This window comes from Ailuropoda melanoleuca, chromosome 10, assembly GCF_002007445.2.
Source record: "Ailuropoda melanoleuca isolate Jingjing chromosome 10, ASM200744v2, whole genome shotgun sequence".
NCBI classification, from domain to species: Eukaryota; Metazoa; Chordata; class Mammalia; order Carnivora; family Ursidae; genus Ailuropoda; species Ailuropoda melanoleuca.
Window position 1 is genome coordinate 73251411 of NC_048227.1, and position 19461 is coordinate 73270871.

Consider the following 19461-nt stretch of genomic DNA (forward strand, 5'->3'; position numbering starts at 1 on the left):
CCTTTCTCTCATTTCAGGTCTCTGTAGACAGGTCTGACATAATTCTGATACCTTTGCCTTGGTACGTGAGAAATTTCTTTGCCCTGGCCGCTTTCAATACTGTATCCTTGGATCTAATATTTGCGAATTGCACTATGACGTGACGTGGCGTAGGTTTGTCGTGGTTGAGCTTGGATGGGGTCCTCTCTGCCTCTTGGACACGAATGTTTGTTTCCCTCGCTAGATTAGGGAAGTTTTCAGCTACAATTTGTTCAAATATCTCTTCTAGACCTCTGTTTTTCTCCACCCCCTCGGGGATGCCGATGATTCTGACACTGGATCGTTTCATTGAGTCAGTAATCTCCCGTATTCTACATTCATGGGCGTGGATTTTTTTTTTTTTTTACCAGCTTCTATTTTCGTTTTTTCTTCCACTAACCCATCCTCCAATTCGCTAATGCGTTCCTCTGCTTCGGTGACCCTGGCCGTCAGAGCCTCTAGTTTTGCCTGCAGTTGGCTCATAGAATTTTTAATTTCTGTCAGATTCGTTCTCATTTCCGTCCTTAGGGATTCTATATTCTCAGTAGCTTTTTCGTTAATACTTTTTTCAAGTCTGCTCATCATTTTGACCGTTGTTACTCTGAATTCCATTTCTGATAATTTGGTTACATTCATATCCATTATTTCTGTGGCAGAGGCCACAGACTCACTGTCTTTTCTTTGCTGGGGGGGGGCTTCTCCTTCTTGTCATTCTGATGAGGAGAGGTTGCGGGGTTGTCCAGAGCCCAAATTATTTACTGGGACCCAGGCCGTGCGCCCTTGTTTTATAGGGATGTTATGGATGTGGGCTTCTTCTTTAAAGATTTTATTTATTTATTTATGTGACAGCCAACCAGTGAGAGAGGGAGCACAAGCAGGGGAGTGCGAGAGGAAGAAGCAGGCTCCTAGCGGAGGAGCCCGATGAGTGGACTAGTTTCTGGAACGCCGGAATGACGCCCTAAGCCGAAGACAGTCGCTCAATGAATGTCCACCCGGGTGCTCCGGGTTGTGGGCTTCTTGATTTTTCAGCCTGCCTTCTGGGGGAGGGGCCTGCCGCGCGGATACTCAGGAAACCCTGTTTGGGTAGAGTCTCCGTGTCCCCTGCGAGGGGGATGGGGATGGGCACGCTGTGAGCCAGTATTTCCAGGCTTTTGTTCTCTGTCGGCTTTCCCTGATGTTTGCTGTGCCTCTTCTGAGAGAGCAGCAGCGGCCAAATCTCTGCCTCTGTCACAGAACAGAGGGATCATGGCCCGTTCTCCACTGATGTTCTGGCCACTTTAACTCTGTTACTGTTGGTCCTGCTCAACCCTGCAGCATTCTGGGATGTGCGCCCCACACCCGGCGTCCCAGCCCTCACTTCTAGGGCTGGCGCGTCTCTGTCCTTTGTGTTTCTAATACTGCCAGCCGCCAGCCGCCCTGCGTGCGCTCCTGGAGCTCCCGGTCTCAGTCTGCTGTCTCGTGGGTGCCGTCCGCGAGTCCGCCCGCTTCCCCGTGCTGGTGGCTACCACTTCCCGGGCCCCGAATGCGGCGGCTCCCTCCCCCTTCCATTTACCCTCCGATATCTGTGCGTGGTTTCACGCCTCCCCGCTTCATACCTGAATATTCAGCGCTGGAGATGTTCATTTGTAGAGATCCAGATGCATCTTCCTGCGTCTCAGGCTGATTCCGTGGATGTTCAGGCTGGTCTGGTACCTATCCAGCTCAGCTCGGGACCGGCTGAAAAAGGGGTCTCCCACTCCTCTCATAGTAGTTTATTCTTAACACTCACAGAGACTGACCACATAAAATTGTTGTAAACTGTTTGGTATTTATGGGTTTATTATTCACAGTTTCAGGTACTTGCAAGTCACCCTGAAGATCCGTGTGATATTCATTTGGATGGCATAAATTCAACTCACGTGTGTTTGATGTTATAGGCATTGCTAAGCCAGTGAGTGCAGCTGTCTGCCGAGGGTTTATGTATCCATATAGTGTTCTTTTCTAATTGGCGTTAGACACAGATTACTCTCTTGAGGTGATTAGAAACTGCATAGAAATCCCACTGCTACTGCTTGTGATAAAAACATTGACAAAGTAAAGAAGCTTAATAAAGTATGCCCCAGAGTAGGATTTGGGGGGTGCATTTTTTTTCCCACTTTTACTGAGAAGTACTTGGCATACCTCACTGTATACGTTTAAGATGTATATAGCATGATAGTTTGATTTATGTAGGGGATAAACTTTAACTCTGGTAAAATGAATTTTGGAGTGGCTCAGAGCAGTGAGGGGAACATGTTGTGGGGTTTTTTGTTTTTTTGTTTTTGTATTATGGTGTTCAGTTAGCCACCATATAGTACATCATTAGTTTTTGATGTTCACCCAGTGCTCATTTTTTCATCTCTTAACTTGGAAACAAGAAAAAGGGATCCCTTGACCTGTTTTCAGTGAGTGCTCTAATCAGTGCAAAATCTGTTTCTCAAATGGGAGGTGAAATTCTAGTGACGTTTGGAAATAGCTTGAGGCATGAAGATTCATGGGAAAACGAGCGTCAAAATTGTTTCATGGAAAAGCTAGGGCCTATGTATAAAGTTAGTTTTGCTTTTTTAAAAAATAATGTAATATAATTTGTATATCATGAAAGTCACCTTTTTACAGTTTACAACTCCATGGTTTCTCATATATCCACAAAGTTGTGCAAACATTACCACTTTCTAATTCTGGAACATTTTTGTCACCCCAAAAGAAACCCCATACACATAAGCAATCACCACTTCTACCCCTGGCAGCCCCTCGTCTATTTCTGTATACTTTCCTATTGTGGCTGATTTAGGTTTTAAATAGATGTTTGGGTTGTAGGAATATAGTAATAAAAATGAAATGAAGATAGCATACCATCCTATCATAATGACCCAGGCATAGTACAGATTTATGGCTTCTATTTAATGGTTTGCAAACAATTCATTCCAGTATGTTGGTATGAAATATATTAGGACATATATAGTAAATAATTTTTTGTTAGCTGATACTTTTAAATTCTTAGCATGGTGTTTTGGGAGTATACTGCTGGATTGATTGGTTCTAGTATAATAGGGTAGTGGCTATAAACAAGCTCGTTCATGATAATGATGACCCAAAGATGTTCTTTCATGCTTAAACTCAGAAGATCAAGCTGAAAAGGTAATCTAAAACACAAAAATATGTTTTTCTGCTCTTAAGCCAAATGCCTGGTGACTCATTTTCAGCAGCTTAGCATCATTTGGGTTATCGGTATCAATTAAAATTGTAATGGTTTTGTACTTTTAGATTTGATTTGTAAATATATTTTGGTTTTATAGTTATATAAAGGATATAAACATATGGATTTTATATCTCACTTATATCTTTACGTTACATTTTAGTAAGAATACGTTAGCTGTGCTAGGGAACGATTTTTTTTCCTTTGAAAGAGGCATACATAACTAAGTTTAACAAATACCATTTCAGACATCTACAAACCCTGCTTTTTCAAGCTTAAGGTCAAGGCTATATCTTCTTTCTGTTAACCATGGTGTAGAATGTATTCCTTCATATCATAAATGCTTTGTTTGAAGATTCCAGATTTGATGTCAACTAATGTTATGAGGAATACAACATTTCTTGACTATATAGTGAACATTAGAGAATTGTTAGATCAGGCAAAAACTGAAATGGTCATTACTTACTGGAAAGCCCTAAGGAAGTATGCAGAGAATAGGGCTTCAAGAGAATTCCTTCCACTGATAATACAGTGAAGTGCATTATGAATGTTGCTTGGTAAGTGGGTGATGAAGGTTTTGAGCATGTGATTAAGGTAATGAGGGAGAGCTCATTGAAGTTCAGAGGGGCTAGAGAAGTCAGTAAAAGAGTGGTAGTGAAGACCATGTTGACGCATTGGAACGGGCTTGCTAAGATGATGGTCCTTTACAGAAGGTGCTAATTGGCATATTTCCCAGTTTGGACCAGAGCTTTAAAATTTCCCATATGATAAATGTTTGCAGAGACTATCTAGAAAGGTATCAAGATTTGGAAAGGAAAAATAAAAAATGGCAATCTACAGTGTTCTTAATGGTACCCATACCTAGTGAGCCCCCTCTACTGCTGTTCTTCAGCATTCTGCCCATAGCTGTTTCCCCCCATCTGTCACCTGTTTCTTCTGCCAGTAGTGATGCCAACAACCTGTCAGATGTCAGGTTCTGAACTACTGCACCCTGACTGTCCTGCTTTCCAGATGTCCTCCTCTCCATTCACATAGCACATGTGCTGCATAGTAGCAGCCACCACTGCTCATGATCTTGGCTTTGATTTTATTTCATGGTTAAGGTGACCATGGAGTGTTTATTTTATTGGTAGTTTATTTGAATAATCTTATAAATAACTTCAGTCTTGTATTTACAAAGGTAATAGAGGTCTTAAGATGCCATTAAAATTTTGCAGGGACACTTCATTTTATAGGGAAAGTATATGCCGAGTGGACATTATTCTTTGGAAAAATCTCCATATGAATCAGTCCCTCATGAATGTCTAGAGGTTGTTGTAGAATATATTTCTGTCTTATGTGCTCTTGTGGGATCCTTTAGGGTGGAATCATTGTCTTGTATTTTTGTGGTTTAAATGCTTGGAATTCTTCCATAAAACATACTTGCATTCTCTCTCATTCTCAGCCTACAGGTAGAATAATATAAAGTATTTTTTTTGGGATGTGGTAATATTCAAATACTTTGCTTTTTAAAAATACAGATGGTTTATGGATTATCTGGACAGTTAGCCTATGTGAAATAAAATGGAACAGCATGTAGTGGGGGAACATCCATACCACATTGGATAACTTTGCGATGACCCTGTGTGGCGTGTGCATGTGAGTATTCCTAAAAGTCAGCTGTTCTTTCTTCAGATACACTGAAGAGATGGTACCCTGGCATCCTTGCCTGAAACTTATTAGCAACTGTGAGCAGAAGCTTTCCAGTCACACATCAAGGCGCTTGATAACAATGGAAAAGGTGAAGAAATTTGAGGTAAATTATCCTAGTACTTTTTGGATAAATTCTGTAAGACTCCAAAGATTCTTTTAGTTTTTTTTTTTTTTTTTATAATTAATCTTATTTTATTATATTATGTTAATCACCATACAGTACATCCCCTGATTCTGATGTAAAGTTTGATGCTTCATTAGTTGCGTATAACACCCAGTGCACCATGCAATACGTGCCCTCCTTACTACCCACCACCAGTCCATCCCCTTCCCCCACCCCCTCCCCTCTGAAGTCCCCAGTTTGTTTCCCATAGTCCATAGTCTCTCATGTTTCATTCCCCCCTCTGATTACCCCCCTTTTCTTTATCCCTTTCTTCCCCTACCGATCCTCCTAGTTCTTATGTTCCATAGATGAGAGAAATCATATGATAATTGTCTTTCTCTGCTTGACTTATTTCACTTAGCATTATCTCCTCCAGTGCCGTCCATGTTGCAGCAAATGTTGAGAATTCGTTCTTTCTGATAGCTGAGTAATATTCCATTGTATATATGGACCACAGCTTCTTAATCCAGTCATCTGTTGAAGGGCATCTCGGCTCCTTCCATGATTTGGCTATTGTGGACAATGCAGCTATGAACATTGGGGTGCATATGGCCCTTCTCTTTACTACGTCTGTATCTTTGGGGTAAACACCCAGTAGTGCAATGGCTGGGTCATAGGGTAGTTCAATTTTTAACTTTTTAAGGGACCTCCACACTGTTTTCCAGAGTGGCTGTACCAACTTGCATTCCCACCAACAATGTAGGAGGGATCCCCTTTCTCCACATCCTCTCCAACAATTGTTGTTTCTTGCCTTGTCTATCTTTGCCATTCTAACTGGCGTAAGGTGGTATCTCAGTGTGGTTTTGATTTGAATTTCCCTGATGGCTAATGATTTTGAACATTTTTTCATGTGTCTGTTAGCCATTTGTATGTCTTCATTGGAAAAGTGTCTGTTCATATCTTCTGCCCATTTTATGATTTGTTTATTTGTTTCTCGTGTATTGAGTTTGAGAAGTTCTTTGTAGATCTTGGATACCAGTCCTTTATCTGTGGTGTCCTTTGCAAATATATTCTCCCATTCCGTGGGCTGTCTCTTAGTTTTTTTGACTGTTTCCTTGGCTGTGCAGAAGCTCTTTATCCTGATAAAGTCCCATAAGTTCATTTTATCTTTTATTTCTCTTGCCTTTGGAGATGTGTCGTGAAAAAGGTTGCTCTGGCCGATGTCATAGAAGTTGTTGCCTATGTTCTCCTCTAGAATTTTGATGGATTCCTGTCTCACATTGAGGTCTTTCATCCATTTGGAGTTTATTTTTGTGTATGGTGTGAGAGAGTGGTCAAGTTTCATTCTTTTGCATGTAGCTGTCCAATTTTCCCAGCACCATTTATTGAAGAGACTGTCTTTTTTCCACCGGATGTTTTTTCCTGCTTTATCAAAGATTAGTTGCCCAAAGAGCCGAGGGTCCATTTCTGGGTTCTCTATTCTGTTCCATTGGTCGATGTGTCTGTTTTTGTGCCAGTACCATGCTGTCTTTGTGATCACAGCTTTGTAGTACAGCTCGAAATCCGGCATTGTGATGCCCCCAGCTTTGTTTTTCCTTTTCAACAGTTCCTTGGAGATTCGGGGCCTTTTCTGGTTCCATACAAATTTAAGGACTATTTGTTCCAGTTCTTTGAAAAATGTCCTCGGTATTTTGATCGGGATAGCATTGAAAGTGTAGATTGCTCTGGGTAGTATGGACATTTTAACTATGTTAATTCTTCCAATCCATGAGCATGGAATATTTTTCCATCTTTTTATGTCTTCCTCAATATCTTTCAAAAGTGATCTATAGTTTCTAGCATATAGGTCCTTTACGTCTCTGGTTAAGTTAATTCCAAGGTAACGCATGGTTTTTGGTGTTATTGTAAATGGGATGGATTCCCTAATTTCTCTTTCTTCAGTCTCGTTATTCGTGTATAGAAATGCAACTGATTTCTGGGCATTGATTTTGTATCCTGCCACCTTACTGAATTGTTCTATAACTTCTAATAGTTTGGGAGTGGATTCCTTTGGGTTTTCCATATAGAGTATCATGTCATCTGCAAAGAGAGACAGTTTGACTTCTTCTTTGCCGATTTGGATACCTTTGATCCCTTTTTGTCTTCTGATTGCTGTTGCAAGGACTTCTAGTACTATGTTGAATAATAGTGGCGAGAGTGGGCATCCTTGTCGTGTTCCTGATCTTAAGGGAAAGGCTTCCAGCTTTTCCCCATTGAGAATAATGCTTGCAGTAGGCTTTTCATAGATGGCTTTTATGAGATTGAGAAATGTACCCTCTATTCCTACACTCTGAAGGGTTTTAATCAGGAAAGGATGCTGTATTTTGTCAAATGCTTTTTCTGCATCAATTGAGAGGATCATATGGTTCTTGAGTCTTTTCTTGTTGATATGATGTATCACATTGATTGATTTGCGAGTGTTGAACCATGCTTGCATCCCAGGTATGAATCCCACTTGGTCATGATGGATAATCCTTTTAATGTACTGTTGGATTCTATTAGCAAGGATCTTGTTGAGGATTTTGGCATCCATATTCATTAGAGAAATCGGTCTGTAATTCTCCTTTTTGAGGGGGTCTTTGCCTGGTTTGGGGATCAAGGTAATATTAGCCTCATAGAATGAGTTTGGTAGCTTTCCTTCTGTTTCTATTTTTTGAAATAGCTTTAGGAGAATAGGTATTATTTCTTCTTTGAATGTTTGGTAGAATTCCCCAGGAAAACCGTCTGGGCCTGGAGTTTTATTATTTGGAAGGTTGTTTATCACTGACTCAATTTCTTCATAGTTAATTGGCCTATTTAAGAAATCTATTTCTTCCTGTTTCAGTCTTGGTAGTTTATAGGTTTCCAGGAAGGCCTCCATCTCTTCCAGATTGTTTAGTTTTTTGGCATATAGCTGTTGATAAAAGTTTCTAATAATCCTTGCAATTTCAATGGTGCTGGTCGTGACCTCTCCCTTTTCAGTCATAATTTTAATAATCTCAGTCCTTTCTCTTTGTTTTTGGACAAGTTTTGCCAGTGGTCTATCAATTTTATGGATTCTCTCAAAGAACCAGCTTCTAGTCCTGTTGATCTGCTCTACTGTGGTTCTGGTCTCTAATTCATTGATTTCTGCTCTAATCTTGGTCAACTCCTTCCTTGTCAGTGGGTTAGGCCTGTCCCTCTGTTGCTGTTCCAGTTTCTTGAGGTGAGAATATAGAAACTGCATTTTAGATTTTTCTATTCTTTTGAGTGAGGCTTGGATGGCTATGTATTTCCCCCTTAGGACTGCCTTTGCAGTATCCCATAGGTTTTGGACCGTTGTGTATTCATTCTCGTTGGTCTCCATAAATTGTTTAATTTGTTTTTTGATTTCCTGGTTTATCGAGTCATTCTTGAGCAGGATGGTTCTTAGCCTCCAAGTGTTTGAGTTTCTTCCAGGTTTTTCCTTGTGGTTGAGTTCCAATTTCAGAGCGTTGTGGTCTGAGAATATGCAGGGGATAATTTCAATCTTTTGGTATTGGCTGAGACCTGTTTTGTGTCCCAGAGCATGATCTATTCTTGAGAATGTTCCATGGGCATTTGAATAGAATGAGTATTCTTTGGTTCTGGGGTGTAGTGTTCTATATATATCTATGAGGTCCAACTCGTCGAGTATGGCATTCAAAGCCTTTGATTCTTTGCTTAGTTTTTGCCAGGGTGTTCTGTCTATTTCTGATAGTGGGGTGTTGAGGTCCCCTACTATTACTGTGTTCTTATCTATATGTCTCTTTATTTTGGTTAAGAGTTGGCTTGTGTATCTTGCTGCTCCCCTGTTGGGGGCATATATATTAATAATTGTCATATCCACTTGTTGAATACTTCCTTTAAGAATAATATAGTGCCCTTCTGTATCTCTCTCTATGGCCTCTAGTTTAAAATCCAGTCTATCTGATATGAGAATTGCTACTCCAGCTTTCTTTTGAGGTCCATTTGCGTGGAAGATGGTACTCCATCCCCTTACTCTAAGTCTGAATGCATCTTTGGGTTCAAAATGAGTCTCTTGTAGACAGCAAATGGATGGGTCATGTCTTTTTATCCAATCTGCAACCCTGTGGCGTTTTATGGGAGAGTTTAAGCCATTTAGATTGATAGAGATTATTGACAGATATGATTTTAATGATGCCATTTCTCTTTAAAGTCTTTGTATCGGTTGTGACTTGCTGCTCTGTATCACTCTTGGGGCCTTTTTACCTTTATAGAGCCCCCCTTAATATCTCCTGTAGGGCTGGTTTCGTGGTTACGAAATTGGTTAATGATTGGCGATTTTGGAACGTCTTTATTTCTCCATCAATTCTGAATGACAGCTTTGCTGGATAAAGGATCCTTGGCTGCATGTTTTTCTCTGAAAGAGCTTTAAAAATGCCCCCCCAAGCCTTTCTCTCATTCCAGGTCTCTGTAGACAGGTCTGACGTAATCCTGATACCTTTGCCTTGGTACGTGAGAAATTTCTTTGCCCTGGCCGCTTTCAATACTGTATCCTTGGATCTAATATTTGCGAATTGCACTATGACATGCCGTGGCGTAGGTTTGTCCTGGTTGAGCTTGGATGGGGTCCTCTCTGCCTCTTGGACACGAATGCTTGTTTCCCTTGCTAGATTAGGGAAGTTTTCAGCTACAATTTGTTCAAATATCTCTTCTAGACCTCTGTTTTTCTCCACCCCTTCAGGGATGCCGATGATTCTGACATTGGATCGTTTCATAGAGTCAGTAATCTCCCGTAATCTACATTCGTGGGCGTGGATTTTTTTAAGACCAGCTTCTATTTTCGTTTTTTCTTCTACTAACCCATCCTCCAATTCGCTAACGCGTTCCTCTGCCTCGGTGACCCTGGCCGTCAGAGCCTCTAGTTTTGACTGTATTTGGCCCATAGAATTTTTAATTTCTGTCAGATTCGCTCTCATTTCTGCCCTTAGGGATTCTATATTCTCAGCAACGCTTTCTCTGATGCTTTTTTCAAGTTTACTCATCATCTTGACCATTGTTGCTCTGAATTCCATTTCTGATAATTGGGATACATCCATATGTATTAATTCTGTGGCCGAGGCCAATTCTGTGGCAGAGGCCACAGACTCATTATCTTTTCTTTGCTGGGGGGGACTTCTCCTTCTCGTCATTCTGATGAAGAGAGATTGCAGGGTTGTCCAGAGCCCAAGTGTTGACTGGGACCCAGGCCGTGCGCCCTTGTTTTATAGAGATCTTAGGGATGTGGGCTTCTTCCTTAAAGAGTTTATTTATTTATTTGAGAGAGAGAGAGACAGTCAGCAAGAAAGGGAACCCAAGCAGAGGAGTGGGAGAGGAAGAAGCAGGTTCCCGGTGGAGAAGCCCGATGAGGGACTCCTTTCCGGAACGTTGTAAACACACCCTAATCCGAAGACAGGTGCTTGGTGACTGCGCCACTCAGGCGCTCCGGGTTGTGGGCTTCTTGATTTTTCAGCCTGCCTTCTGGGGGAGGGGCCTGCCTGCCGGTACTCAGAAAACCCTGTTTGGGTAGAGTCTCTGTGTCCCTTGCGAGGGGGGATGGGGATGGGCACCCTGTGAGCCGGTATTTCCGGGCTTTTGTTCTCTGGCGGCTTTCCCTGGCGGTTTGCTATGCCTCTTCTGAGAGAGCAGCAGCGGCTGAAATTCAGCCTCTGTCTCAGAACAGAGGGATCGCGGATCGTTCTCCACTGATGTTCTGGCCACTTTAACTCTGTTTCTGTTGGTGCTGCTCAACCCTGCAGCATCCCGGGCTGTGCGCCCCACACCCGGCGTCCCAGCCCTCACTTCCAGGGCCGGCACGTCTCTGTCCTTTGTGTTTCCAACCCCGCCCGCCGCCAGCCGCCCCGCGCGGGCTCCCGGAGCTCCCCGTCTCAGTCTGGTGTCTCACGGGTGCTGACCGCGAGTCCGCCTGCTCCCCCGTGCAGGTGGCCCTCCAGCCGCCAGCCGCCCCGCGGACGCTCCCGGAGCTCCCGGTCTCAGCCTCGATCCAGTGAGCACACCGGAGCTCCGGAGCTCCGTGAGATGCTTGGTGGTGCACGCTCCCGGCTCACGGACTCAGTCTGCCGTTTCCAGAGTGCGGGTCCGCGGTCCGCCCGCTCCCCGGTGCAGGTGGCCCGCCAGCCGCCCTGCGCGCGCGCTCCTGGAGCTCGCGTTCTAAGTCTGTTGTCTCGCGGGTGCCGTCCGCGAGTCCGCCTGCTCCCCCGTGCAGGTGGCCCGCCAACCGCCAGCCGTCCCGCGTGCGCTCCCGGAGCTCCCTTCTCAGCCTGCTGTCTCAAGCGTGCGGGTCCGCGGTCTGTCCGCTCCCCCTTGCAGGTGGCTACCGCTTCCCGGCGCCCTGACACGGCGGCTCCCTCCCCCTTCTGTTTAGCTTCCGATATCTGTGCGCGGTTTCACGGCTCCCCGCTTCGTACCTCGATACTCAGCGCTGGAGATGTTCATTTGTAGAGATCCAGATGTATCTTCCTGCGTCTCAGGCTGATTCCGTGGATATTCCTGCTGGGTCTGGTACCTATCCAGCTCAACTCAGGGGACCGGCTGAAAAAGGGGTCCCCTACTCCTCCGCCATCTTAACCTCGAGCTCTTTTAGTTTTTTTTGTAATAGAGTTTAGAATTGTTAGTCCTCGGTTTTTAAAAAGTTACCGAATTCAGGAAGAGGCAGAAGTTCAAGAGGTTTGTGAGATTTGGTGGAATTTAGAGGGTAGGAGTTGGATATAGAAATTGAATAGCAGAATAGGAATAGAAGTTGGCCTTAACTTCTCATCTTTGCCACTAATGCAGTTAAAAAAAAAGCACATTTAATTAAACAACTGTTGTCTAACTAGCAATCTAGTTACCATTTTTTCTCCAAGAGCAGGACCTATTTGATTACAGACCATTCTGAAGAGAAAATGTCATTTTATATAATGGAAAATGTAATTTGCTATTATCTGTTAGGGCCCAAAATGTGTTCTCTCTCTCTCTGATACACACACACATACACACACACACACTTCTTGAGAAGAATGAAACATCTGTTATTTCATATCCAGATCAGAATTGATGTGAAAATGCCTCATAATGGAGCTTAATTAAATCTCCAGAATGCTCCTTGGGCTGTACTTATCTAGATTGACAATCACAGCTTTCCCAAATTCACTAAACTTGAGACAGCCCCATCTTTGTTTTTTATCTGTAGGGTAAGCAGAAAAGGACAGTGTTACTGCCCAAAGATTTTGTCATATTCATCTCCTCATTTGATTTTTTTCATCTAATTCACAGCTTATGGATTCTTTCACAGTAATGAAAACTAATATTTATACAGTGCTTTTTGAATATATTATTATACATTTCTTTTTTTATTTTTTATTTTTTTTTATTTTTGCTTTTAAGATTTTATTTTTATCTTTGGATTCAAGCATTTTGATATGATGTCATATGGTAATGATTACATTTATTCTGCTTGGGGTTCACTGGACTTTTTGTATCTGTACATTGAATTTATTACTCAGGTAATTTGGGAAATTTTTGACCCTTATATTTTTCTCTGCTCCATTTTTTTTTTACTTTCTTTTGGAACTCTAACTATAAATGTATTGGACTGCTTGATATTGTCTCACATATCATTAAGGTTTTGTTAATTTTTTTTTAATGTTTTTTTATTATGTTAGTTACCATACAGTACATCCCTGGTTTTTGATGTAAAGTTCGATGATTGATTAGCTGCGTATAACACCCAGTGCACCATGTAATATGTGCCCTCCTTACTACCCATCACCAGCCTATCCCATTCCCCCACCTCCCTCCCCTCTGAAGCCCTCAGTTTGTTTCTCAGAGTCCATATTATACATTTCTTGTTTTTGTCCTTTTTATTTTCATTTGCTTTCTGTCCCTAACTTAGGTCTTATTTTACCATATACCTGGTTTATGCTGATTGTCTACTAAATTATCTCTTTTTCATTTTTCACACCTCTAGTTCTTAATTGTTAAATGACTCTTCCTAAAACACTGCATTCATTATGTTACTTTTTTATGCCAAAACTTTAGTGAATCCTTTTCATTACTGAGTAAGATTCAGTGTCATATAAATTTTCTTCAGTAGTCAGACTCTAATATCAGGGCATTTCAGAAAGCTTAAGCTGTTGATGTCAGTAAGTAGTTGATTCATGTTCACTCAGGGGTGGTTGTGTATGTGTGTATATGTGATATAATTAACATAAGTGTCTGGTTGTCATTTTTAAAACAAGTTTATATTCAAATGATAAATATCCTTGGGGTGGCATCTTCTACTCATATTTCTATCATAATTATTCTGTATATTCTTGAAACTTTTAGATTTACATTTGAAGAAATATATTAACATTAAACAGTTATTTTGCTGTATAGTAGCACCTTGCTTTTCTTAAAATTGTGTTACTGGACTTTGGTGCTCACACTTTATAGCAGACTGGTCATTTAATTGTTTTTTGGAAATCAGAACTTGTTCCAAGGATGACGGCCTCCTGTTAAATATTTAAAACATTAAGAAGATTCAGAAATTCTAAAAGAGGGGTTTCCAAGTTGTTTGACACAATGACAACCTTCTGAAGTGACAATTTTGGATGGACAACATTTATTTGGATATACAGTAGAAGTCCACTTAACTAACCTCCATTTCAAACTCAGTTGATTAACTAGTACTGGCCATTTTTTTTCCAAAACACCAATACCCATGCCTATAACATGTCAGATACTTCCAGCTGGTGACTTGCTTGATCTCCACTATGACTGCACACTTCTGTACCTACCAGCTAAATTGTTTGTTTGCCATGAATCAGTTGTGTTTGTTTTGTGAACTGTTTAAGCCAGTTATATTTGTTATGGTAATTATGTAGTCTAACTAAATGCTAGTTAGACCAGTGAAATGTGAGTGTGAGAATAAAGTTGTCATTTCTAGAAAAGCTAAGTGGAATACTTTAAAAAGGTTGGATTAAGTGAGTTATGTAGAAAGACTCCTGGACTGGGAATGGGTGAGATGACTATAAAAGGTTGGGAGAAAGTTAGCTGGATCTAGGTTTCTCTACCCAGATTGCTTTGTAAGAGTCTTTAAGTTCTTGCATCATTTTACAGAAGCCCAAGCTGGAAATCTTTGTAGGTCCTGATTCTATGTCAAAAGATTGATAAATGAACATATAATTTTTTAAGTTAAGATGTTCAGTATATTTACAAAATGTTTTCATTTTTTTCCTGCTTTTACTGACTTTTTCAATGAACTAACTGTGGCATTAGCCTGTTTGGGCTGCTATAGCAGAATACCACAGACTGAGTGGCTTAAATAACAGAAATTTATTTTCTTACAGTTCAGGAGGCTGAAGTCCAAGGTCAAGGTGTCAGCAGGTTTGGTTTCTGATGAGACCTCTCTTGCTGGATTGCAGACACCACCTTCTTGCTATGTTCTCTGTGTGCACATACTCTTGGTTTCTCTCTTTACTTACAGGGACATCAGTCCTATTGGATTAGAGCCCCACCCTTATGATTTCATTTAACTTTCATCATCTTTAAGGCTCAGTCTCCAAGTACACATTGGGGGTTAGGGCTTCAGTATATGAATTTTGGGGGACACAATTCAGTCCATACCATTAACAATTACCAACATCTATCACAGTGAATAAGAGGCCTCTGTTGCATGTTAGAGTGTGCTTTTTTTCATGTTCTTTCAGTCAGTTAGTTCTCATGTATATGTTTGTCTTTTAGTATTCTGAGGGAAGTAAGGCATTTGATAATTTAAATTAGTAACACTGCAGCTCTTAGAAATCACAGCACTTAATGTGATTATTTGAGTTAGTAATAACATTTATGTGCCAGGCACATGAGTAATACACGTAAAAAATAAAAATAGTACCTGTGGATTTCATAGTTGTAGTCTTGATATTAGAAAGTAAAGTGAATGACATCAGCATTCTTTATTTTGTGACCTCCATAAATGGTACTTGCACCATATGATGGTTATGATGGCTTGAAACACTGTTCAGAAGAAAATATAGAGAAAGGACTCTAATAATGGGGCCACATAATAAACTAGTCACTTCTATCTTTGTGGCAAAATTGAGACCTGTTGTCATTTCACATGTGCTTTCCTTTAAGTTTAATTTATTTAAGAAACTCTTTTTTTCCAGTACTTTTTCCAGATTTACAGTATTTCTGTAGGTGGTCTATTTGATACTTGGAAGAAGAAATAAGAGAATAATCTAAGGATGTTTCTGACAATTTTTCTTCTACATAAAATGCTAACTAAGGGCACTCACCTTAGATGTTTTAAACCTAGAAAGACAGTGTTAATTTTTGTTTGTTTTTATTATTTTACTTTTGTCCTTTTCAAATTGTTTTAAAAAACAAGAAAAAAGCCTAGTGCTCAAATAATTTTTTGAAACGGTCTTCACTTTATAACATCAAATTTAATCAGTGAGTTTTAACTAGTATGCAGTGTACTATAACTGAAAATACTTTGTCATGTTAAATTAATCATGTTTGGTTTTGAATTAATCATTTCATTTCTACCTTCTGTTTGTATCAGAGAGGACTGTATATAATTCAGCAAGATCATAGTCCTTTATAATTCAAGTGATGACAAAATTGTCAAACAGTTCTTATATGCGTCTAACAAATTATTCTCAGCCTCGTTCAGCGTTGTTGACTTTGGCAATGGAAGACTATTAATTGTAGATTTTTACACTCTTATGTACCGTCTTTTTGCATTTTTGGTTTGTCACTTGTTAGGTTTAACTTCAGTGTAACTTTTGGCCCACTTGATACATTGTTATAAAGTGTTCTCCCTCTCCGCTTTTAGAATGTAAACTTAAGTTATGAATGAGAGAACTGTCTAAAGAATGTAGGTATTTTATAAAATTTTGTGTCTTTTCATTATTAGTATAGTTTTTAGACTTGATTGTTGAGCATTAGTAGTAAAAAAGAATTTTTGCTACCCATACTAATGAAAATACCTGATAAGCCATTATTCCCTATTGATACAGCCTGAAAGAGAAGGGAATGATTTATGCTACTTATTGTTTACAGAGCTTTCATACCCATCTGATTATGTTATTTTGCTAATTTTTGAGACTAAGAGGTAGCTGAGTTGAGACCAAAACTCTTCTTTGTACTTGAAATTCTTTGACCTTTTTTATGCATCATGTTGCCTCTTTACCAAGGCAGTTTCTGCTTTTGGAATATACCAAGGTTGAAAGGCAAATATTTTTGAGTGGCATATTTCTAGTTTCTTTTAAAGATCGTTTTTCCTCGTTGTTCATGGGGCCATGGTAGAATGTGATTTGTTTTACTAGAGTTCATTTTTCCTGTTGATACAACCTGTAGTTGATGCTGCTTTATATACTTGTGGTCACAGTGGTTACTCGTATAAAACATTTTTCTCATATAAAGTTCATTGGGAAAAAATGCCGATTTCCGGAGTTGTCCACAACAGACCAGAATATGAGTGTAATAGTTACATCTTCAGTGAAAATCACCTAAAGCAGTACTCTGTCAGCCTTTTCCAATGCTATATTTTGATAGATGAAATAGTATCCAAAGTAGCCATTTTTGAGACTTCCTTAAAATCTTTTTAAACATTCATGCAGCTTTTAAAGTCTATTCTATAGTATGTCTATAGTATGTTTAAGTGTAAAAAAAAAAGTATCTTAAGTTGCCGTTGCACTAAATGGGCCATCATGTGCCCTGTGTGTTTTATGGCTTGTTTACCTGACATGCTGTGATTTGAGAAGTATTGACGTGTAGGTAAGTTGAACTCTAGGTATTATATGGACACTAATTTAGACTAAAGTTATATTTTGTGAGCTAGTCAGTATAGTTCAGATGATTTAAAATAGGGAATATTGGGATATCATAGTGGCAGGTGATGAGAATTAATGTTAATTTTTAAAATTTTGGATTGAATAAAGAGTCCACTAACATGAAGCTGATGAACGCATCATTAATCAGAATGGAAGGTGTCCAAAACTGGGTGATTTGACTTATGGAACAGATTTTGAAGCTTTGGAGAAAGAAAGAACCATTAACATTGTAACATTTTAAATGAGGAAGGGAGAGAAGAGACACTAAGGTCTCTTGTTTGAGAAAATGATATGGATGACTTGAAGTAGAAGAAATTAGTCTCTGTGATAAGTAGTTTACATGTTAGAATGATAGTAGTGTTGCTAGTCATGAACTGGTAATTTGCTAACATAATGCTTGTGCTTATTTCGTTATGCTTTATCCCTTCTCAGGATTAATGCCGTTACTTATTTTGGCAGCTGTTTGAATTAAAGGTGGTTCTCCTTGGCTGACATTTTTTTTCTTTTTGTTTTTTGCCTATCTCATGCCAAGACAGTGAATATTTTCCTTTCTATTAGAGCTATGAAAGATTAGAGATTAGGTGTGAAGTATTTCAATCATAGAACGTGCCCAGTGGGAAGGAGACCTGCTTCATTTATCAGTTGAGAAAAATGAGACTGGGTGACACTAAGTAAGAACATGGTAATTAGATATGAACTTTAACAGAGGTCCTAATACAGTACAGTATTCATTACCATCCAACTGTGTGTGTATGAGAGCGAGAAAGGCCAAGAAAGACTCTTTTAAAAAATTATTTCTTATAGTAAGTCAGGAGGAAACTATTTGTATTATCTATAAGTTATGTTTTGACTTGAGATCTTTGAAAAAGGCTTTTAAGAGTAGATAGAAGCCTGGTGATGCTGCATATCATGTTGAATTAAGTTTAAAGGATTATGTCATTTACTTATCGCATGTTATCTTGTTCTGACCGGCTTGCTTTAGCTGTACTTGGTACTTTTCCTTGAATTTAAATCTTAAAGGGTCATCATTTGACTTTTTCTTTTATACATCTGCAACTAAATGATTCTGCCAAACTGGATATTTTGTTACTACCGTCATGATGGTTTTAAAATATTGTTTCTGCTAAACCAAGAAAAAGCAAAAGTTTATCCCCTACCTATTCCAGGAGGGTAATCATTTAAGATTCCTGGATTCTAGTATGTGTGTATCTCTTTTATTTGCAGGAAAAATGTAGTTCTCTGAAGGTAGAGAGCATCTGTCATTATGCTCCAGCTGTAATGATCATATTTTCAAGCTATGATAATAAAACAGTCTTTAATATACTCATGTTATAGTACAGAATCTTAGAGGTCAGTTGCAAAATACAAATGTTTGATGTGGGAGTCCCAAGATAGGAGTGGTTTAGGGAAATGGGAAGTTTATGTGTGGAGTCTGCATGATCCTCTGGAACTTCTTTTAAAATTCTTAAATGGCAGATTTTCTACTTGCTGCTTTTTTTTTTTTTTTTTTTTTTTATTTATGATATGGTGAACTTAGAATTATCTTTCTAGTGTTTTTCAAATTCAAGCATGAACATATACTTTCCCCTCCATGACCCACCAGGAATACAACCATGAAATTTTTAAACATTTATTTTTTTGCCTAAAACATATGTACAGTTTAAAGAATAATTATAAAGTGAACATCTCTGTTACCACCACTGAGGTTAGGATTATAGCACCCCAGAAGCACCCCCTTTTGGTGGCTATTTCTGATCATAAATACTTCTTCCTGCAGGTGTAACCACTAATCTGACTGTTAGAGGAATCACTTTCTTGCTTTTCTTTGTAGTAATATTGCTATTGAATGGATCTGTAAGCAAATTAATTTTGCTTGTTTTTGATCTTTATATAAATGCATGTGTATTTTTGTTAATTTTTCTTTTAATGGATTGTGGCAATTTAAAAAAGTCAACTAGGAGAGTAGTCTCAAAATTAAAGTACAAGAATATGTATGTGCATGCCAGTGCATATCTTGGTCTATTATTCATCCTTCGCTACTTACTTAGTTTTAATTAAATATTTGGGTATAGTAACTATTAGTTGTTTCATTTTTATCTGGTGTGTCAGCCCTGCATTCTTTTAATATTTGAGGTTAAGTTTTGAATTAAAGTTAATGTATTTTTAGTGGAGAGCATGAAGAAAGTACTTAACAGTTCTTTATCGTCATGATAGCATTAATATTCATGAGGTCTTTTTACAGTTAGAAAGAAATTATGTGCTGAGTGCCTGACCTCAAAGTTGAATCATTAAATGTTATTCATTTTCAGACCTCAATGAAGATTTTAATATATATTAAAATATTTTAATAGACTTTAGGTAACTTAATATCTTGCAGAGAAATGATTTTTTTAAAAGTACAGATTATATATGAATACCTAATTTAAGGATAAAGATTTCCAACCTTACCTTGTTCCCATTAAGAATAATGCTAGAAGTTTCTTTTAATAGTATTGGATGCCAGACTTTTGACCTGCTTGTCCTTGGTTTGGAAATGGCCTAGTGCTGTTTATAGTTGTATAACTTTAGCACAAGTGGTTTCTATAGCTACTGTCCAG

At 39.2% G+C, this 19461-nt stretch overlaps 1 protein-coding gene across 8 annotated transcripts in view; it reads left to right on the forward strand.

Annotated features, from left to right (window-relative positions):
• The window catches only part of TRMT11 (tRNA methyltransferase 11 homolog), a 63484-nt gene that overhangs the window by 33114 nt on the left and 10909 nt on the right, over positions 1 to 19461 (forward strand). For 7 of the 8 annotated variants that reach the window (XM_034669092.1, XM_002915134.4, XM_011219592.3 and 4 more), the window contains one exon: positions 4907 to 5027. In XM_034669092.1, the coding sequence (XP_034524983.1) occupies positions 4907 to 5027 (121 nt within the window). Of the gene's footprint in view, positions 1 to 4906; positions 5084 to 11649; positions 12295 to 19461 lie in introns of those variants that run through there. The other variant, XM_034669091.1, reaches the window with a different exon arrangement.